This window comes from Dipodomys ordii, unplaced genomic scaffold (genome assembly GCF_000151885.1).
Source record: "Dipodomys ordii isolate 6190 unplaced genomic scaffold, Dord_2.0 Scaffold13, whole genome shotgun sequence".
In the NCBI taxonomy this organism is placed as follows: Eukaryota; Metazoa; Chordata; class Mammalia; order Rodentia; family Heteromyidae; genus Dipodomys; species Dipodomys ordii.
In genome coordinates, this window is record NW_012267229.1 from 13210372 (window position 1) to 13216996 (window position 6625).

Consider the following 6625-nt stretch of genomic DNA (forward strand, 5'->3'; position numbering starts at 1 on the left):
AGGAATCGAACCCAGGGCCTCAGGCATGCAAGACAAGCGCTCTACCACTGAGCCAACTTCCCAGCCCGCTCCATATCCAATTAACTAGCAAAAAGCCAGGGTAGATACCTCTCTCAAGTGGTAGAGTGCAAGCTGTAAGCAAGCAATCTAAGTGAGTGTGTGAACTACTAAATCCAAGCCCTTGCATCAGTCCTCCCCCCAAGCATATATATGGGTGTGCATTATATACAACTCACATCTGTAGGAATCAGGACAAAAAATTATTATCTTTTTTTGGGAGGACTTGAACTCCTGACTTGGGCGCTATCCCTGAGCTCTTTTGCTCAAGGCTAGTGTTCTACCACTTTGATCCCAAGCTCCACTTCTGGTTATCTGGTAGTTAATTGGATATAAGAGTCTCAAGACTTTCCTGCCTGGGCTGGCTTTGAACAGTGATCCTTAGATCTCAGCCTTCTAAGTAGGATTACAGGCATGAGCCACCAGCATCCAGCTAATAAGATCTTATCTCAACAAGTAAACTGGGCATGATGTGGATACTTGTTATACTGGTTACATGGGAGCTTTAGGTAGGATTGTCGTCTAAGGCAAGCCTGGGAGAAACGCAAGTCTTTGAAAAATAAACACACTAGTGAAAGGGCTAGGAATGGCTAAAGTGGTAGAGTACCTGCTTTGCAAACTCAGGGCTCGAAGTTCAAACCCCAGTGCTACCACCAAAAAAGAAAAAACTTGGGGCTGTGAAGGTGGCTTAGTGGTAAAGCACTTGCCTTGCATGCCTAAGGCCCTGGGTTCGATTCCTCTGCACCACATAAGCAAAAACAATAAAGCCGGAAGTGACGCTGTGGCTCAAGTGGTAGAGCACTAGCCTTGAGCTGAAGAGCTGAGGGATAGCACCCAGGCCCAGAGTTCAGACCCCACAACCGACAAAAAAAAAAAAAAAAGAAAAAACTTAAAAATACAACACACATAAGATTATGTTGACAAATTATAGATACAGATACCTCTGCTATTAAAGAGTTCTTGACAAGAAAACCTGAAACCATTTCCTCTAAAGTTAGGAACAAGGGCTGAGAAGGTGGCTCAGTAGTAGAGCACTTGCCTTGCATGCCTGATGTACTGGGTTTGATTCCTCAGCACCACATAAGCAAAAAGAAAAAAGCTGGAAGTGGTGCTGTGGCTCAAGTGGTAGAGTGCTAGCCTTGAGCTGAAGAGCTGAGGGACAGCACCCAGGCCCAGAGTTCAGGCCCCACGACTGGGCCCCCCATCCCCCCAAAAAAATTATATGGAAGCATAAAAGATCTGAAATAGCCAAAGTAATCCTGGGCAAAAAGAACAATATTGGAAGAATCACAGTATCTGACATGAAATTATACTGGAGAGCCATAGTATCAAAAACAGCATGGTACTGAAACAAAAAAATATATTGATTAATGGAATAGAATAGGAAGTTTAGAAAAAAAAAAGAATAGGTTTAGAAATAAACCCACAGGGGGGAGGCTGGGAAGGGATGTGAAGGGTAAACAAAGGAGGAGGATGCAATGCTTGGTAAGAAATGTACGCATTATCCTGCCCATGTAATTGTAACCCCTCTGTACAGTATGTTCACAAATAAAATAAAATTAAATTAAAAAAAAAGAAATAAACCCACAGAACTACACACATCTGATTTTTTACAAAACAAAAAATATATGCTAGACATACATTTTTTTTTAATATGTGTGCTGGTCCTGGAGTTTGAACTCAGGGCCTGGACACTGTCCCTGAGCTCTTTTTTTTTTGGGGGGGGGTCGGTCGTGGGGCTTGAACTCTGGGCTTGGGCGCTGTCCCTTAGCTCTTCAGTTCAAGGCAAGTGCTCTACCACTTGAGCTACAGCGCCACTTCCGGTTTTCTGGTGGTTTATTGGAGATAGGAGTCTCACGGTCTCTCTTGCCTGGGCTGGCTTTGAACCGTGATCCTTAGATCTCAGCCTCCTGAGTAGCTAGGATTACAGGCGTGAGCCACCAGCGCCCGGCGTGTCCCTGAGCTCTTAAGGCTAGTGTTCTACCACTTGAGCTACAGCTCCACTTGTGGCTTTTGTGATGGTTAATTGGAAATAAGAGTAACTGACTTTCCTTCCTTGATCCTCAGATCTCAGTCTTCTAAGTAGTTAGGATTACAGGCTTGGGCCACTAGTACCCAGCCAAAAGTCAGATTTTTTTTTTTTAACAAATTGTGTTAGGGGAAACTGGATATCCAAATGCAGAAAACTGGAACTGAATCTGTGTCTTATCCTGTACTTAAATAACTCAAAATAGATGAACGACCTTAATGTGAAACCCCAAACACTGAAACTACTACATGAAAGCATAGGGAAAACATTAGGAGAAATAGACAAAAGCAACAACTTCCAGATAGGACTTTAATAGCTTAGAACATAAGAGCAAGAATTGATGGGTGAGATGCATTAAAATTAGAAGTTATTGTACATCAAAGGAAAACAGTTACCAGAATCAAAAGACAACAACCCACAGAATGTGAGAAAAATCTTTCCTGGCTATTCAGTGGACAAACTCCATATCCGGAATATATAAAGAGCTTAAAATATTGAATAAATGGGTAGTGAGTTAAATAGGCAGTTTTCAAAAGAAGAGGCACAGAGTTGGGCACTAGTGGCCCATGCCTGTAATCTAGCTACTTAGGAGGTTGAGAATAGAGTATTTCTGTTTAGCACTGGCAGAAAAGTTCACAGACTCTTCAACCCATTCATTGCTGGGCATATCACTGTGCATCTATCATCCCAAGCTACATGGAGGCTGACATTGGGAGGGTCAGGGTGCTAGGCCAATCATAAAATCTCCATAGGAGGAAGGCTAGATGTAGTAGTGCATGCTTTTGTAATTCCAGTGTACAGAATTATAGAGAAGCCAATAATAGGTAGATGGTGGTCAGGCATATACCTTGCTGGAAAGTGAGACCCTATCTTAAAAATAGAGAAAAATAGGGATGGAGGCATTGCTCAGCAGTGTCATATCAGCTTAGCAAGCACAAGGCCCTGAGTTCCAGACCTGCATTCAAATCCTGAGTATAGCCAAAAAGTAAAAAAGGATACAAATGGCTAATAAATACATGAAGAGGTGTTCAATATCCTTAGATATAAAGGAAATATAAATAAAAATGACACTGAGATTCCATTTCATCCACTGCAGAATGGCCATCATTAAGAAAAACAAGTGCTGAGGCTGGGAAGGTGGCTCAGTGGTAGAGCGCTTGCCTTGCATGCCTGAGGCTCTGGGTTCGATTCCTCAACACCACATAAGCAAAAAAGAAAAAAGCCGGAAGTGGCGCTGTGGCTCAAGTGGTAGAGCGCTAGCCTTGAGCTGAAGAGCTGAGGGACAGCACCCAGGCCCAGAGTTCAGGCCCCATGACCGGACCCAAAAAAAAAAAAAAAAAGAAGTGCTGACAAGGATGTGGGGAAAAAGAAACCCTGATTCACGGTCATTGGGAATGTGATGTTAGTCCAGTCACTATGGAAATCAATATGAATATTCCTCAAGAAATAATAATAGAACTACCATATGATCCAGCTGTACCACTCTTGGGCATACATACAAAGGAATATAAATCACATAACCTGCACACCCATATTTATAGCAGCAATATTTACAGTAGCCAAGATGTGGAACCAGCCTAGGTGCCTAACAGCTGATTATTGATTTAAAAAAATGTACTACATGTTGGGTACTTGTGGTTCATACCTGTAATTCTAGCTCTCAGGTGACTGAGATCTGAGGATCATGGTTCAAAGCCAGCCTGGGCAGGAAAGTCCGTGAGACTCTGATGTCTACTTAACCACAAGAAAACCAGGAGTGACACTGTGGCTCAAAGTTGTAGAGGAAAAAGAGCTCAGAGACAGTGCCCAGGGCCCAAGCTCTAGTCCCATGACCAACAAAAACAAAGTGCTACCCATATCCAATAGAGTATTATTTGGCCATATAAAAGAATGAAAGGACAAAATTATGTTGTTTGCAGAAAACTGGGCGGTATTTGCTACTATGAAGAAGCAGGTTTCAAATAGTAATGTATGGCATGATTTCACAAGTGGAACTCTGGGTGTTGGGACCAGTGAGTGGGGGCCTCACTGTGTAGCTCAAATTGTCCTTGAACTCAAATTCTGTAGTTGTAAACCCTGAAGTTGTTGGTGCTGCTTTTGGAGTAGTTTTTGAAGTTTTGCTTCCAATCAAAGACCAATTTTTTTTTTTGGGGGTCCGGTTGTGGGGCCTGAACTCTGGGCCTGAGCATTGTCCCTCAACTCTTCAGCTCAAGGCTAGAGCTCTACCACTGGAGCCACAGCTCCACTTCTGGCTTTTTTCATTTTGCTTATGTGGTGCTGAGGAATCAAATCCAGGGCCTCAGGCATGCAAGGCAAGCGCTCTACCACTGAGCCATCTTCCCAGCCCCCCAAAGACCAATTTTATTAAAATGAATGATTATAATTAGGTGATATTTGCCTAAACTGGTATGACCCATAAGCATGCTGTTGGGGTTTTTGGTTCATTTTGTTTTGTTTTTAGTGGATTAGGAGTGGGATACCTTTCTGCCATTGCAGTTTTTTCTTTTTCTTTAAATTCTAAGAATGTTTGCTATTGTTTGGTTTAAAAGATTGACATTCTTAGAAAAACTGGCTATGTATCGTTGCAGAATGCACCCTCTGTTTAAGTGTTAGACTGCTTCTAACCCTTGTGTAAGGATTGACAAACTTTGGAACATAGGGATCTTGGACGTTATAAAGGTTCTTTTTACTTTGATCACTGTGCTGAATATGTGGCTTGTAGTAGATTTATACTCTTTTATAACATCTAATGTGGGGAATAACTTCTCTTTACAGGGTGGAGTGACTAAGGGATGTACTGTTATTAAGCCTTTCAATCTGTCCCAAGGAAAGAAGAGAACATTTGATGAAGCAACTTCTGCATATGTGCCCCTTGCACAGCAGGTTGAAGCCTTTCATAAAAGAACCCCTAACAGATACCATTTGAGGAGCAAGCAGGAAGGTTTTAGTAAGTTTCATTCAAATAGCATGGCAACGATTATTCTTTGAAAGGAAGATGCAAAATTGAGGGGAATGGGTGGAAATGCTGGTGATTTTGCAGATTTGGTGGTGAACAGGTGAGAGAATTCTAAAGAATAAGAGAAGATAAGTCTGAGAAATGGAAGTTGTTTTTTATTTTTGTTTGTTTGTTTGTTTTTTGGTTGGTCCTGGGGCTTGAACTCTGGGCCTGGGTGCTGTCCCTGAGCTCTTCAGCTCAAGGCTAGGGCTCTACTACTTGCATGAGGCTCAGTCCCACCCCCCACAAAAAAAGAAAGACAAACATGAAAGTATCCTTAAAATACATATATATTTGAAACATCTTATTTCTAAAATAAACTTTTTTTTTTGTTTTGATTCTGATTTTGGGCTTTGAACTCAGGACTTGGGCAATAGTCCCTTGAGCTTTTTTAATTTTAATTTTTGCTCAATGCTAGTGTACTACCTCTTGAGCCACATCTTTACTTCCAGCTTTTTGGTAGTTGATTGGAGATAAGAGTTTCAAGTACTTTTCTGCCTTGGCTTGCTTTGAACTATAGTTGTCAGATCTTAAACTTTTGAGTAGTTAGGATTATAGGCCTGAGTCACAAGGGCCTAGATTTGGTTTTTATCTTTCATTGTTATATAGGCTGATCTACTGAAGGAATCATTAGAAATATTTTGGAAAATTGAGAGGATTGTCCCTGTTTAGATAAATGAGTGATGAGTAGCAATGATGATCTTAATATTAGTGCATTCACATAGTTTAACTTTTATCGTTTGAATTTCTGTGAGTAGTATTCTTTCTTGATGCTTTGATATAGATGCTTCTAGGAAGTTAAAAAATTTCAAATCTATTACTTTTTTTTTGAAGGTCTTATGTTTTAAAACTGGAATTAAAAACCTTGTCAGTAACAAGTAAAATAGGTGGTGGTATCAGTAGAAAGTATAGACGTGCAATAATACTAAGGAACCTATTAGACATGACTAGATTTTAAATTTAGAAGGTGGCAGGAAAATTTACCCAGAGGCTACCTACCCTTCACCAAAGACTGACAAGAAGAAGGGAAAGAACATTTGTCTGATACAAGTGAGCTGAACATAGAGCTCCAGGTACTCTGACTTGTTTATTCATTTCTCATCTGCCTATTGGATCTCTGCCTATTTGTGATCTCCATTTTATAGGCCTCTTACCCTCCAAGTCATCTGTGACCAAGATCTCCACAGACCCTCAGACTCCTATACTGCAGACAAAATTACGAGCAAGGCCTGTGACATGCAAAAGTACTGCTGAGCAGGAAGCAGAGGAGCTTGAGAAATTACAACAGTAAGTCCTGCTGGCATTGTCTGAGGAAGAGTTCTAATACTTGCTTGCTTTCTCTTGCTGTTTTTCTTTTCATGAAAATTCGTGACATTAAGTTTTGGGTTCTGTAATCTGTAACTCTGCTCCTGTGAAAAGACTGAAAGTGTGAAAAGACTTAAAGTGGAAGTATACAGATGTCCTAGATTGTAAACTGGTAATCTAATGCTGAGATGAGAGAACGAGATAACTACAAATCTGATTCTTTTCTTTCCTTTTTTTTT

General features: G+C 40.9%; 1 protein-coding gene across 1 annotated transcript in view; it reads left to right on the forward strand.

Annotated features, from left to right (window-relative positions):
• Tpx2 (TPX2, microtubule-associated) overlaps positions 1-6625 on the forward strand; it is a 73557-nt gene that overhangs the window by 34960 nt on the left and 31972 nt on the right. Inside the window, exons 5-6 of the mRNA XM_013010666.1 lie at positions 4862-5033; positions 6227-6368. Coding sequence (XP_012866120.1) covers positions 4862-5033; positions 6227-6368 — 314 coding nt within the window. The remainder of the gene's footprint in view (positions 1-4861; positions 5034-6226; positions 6369-6625) is intronic.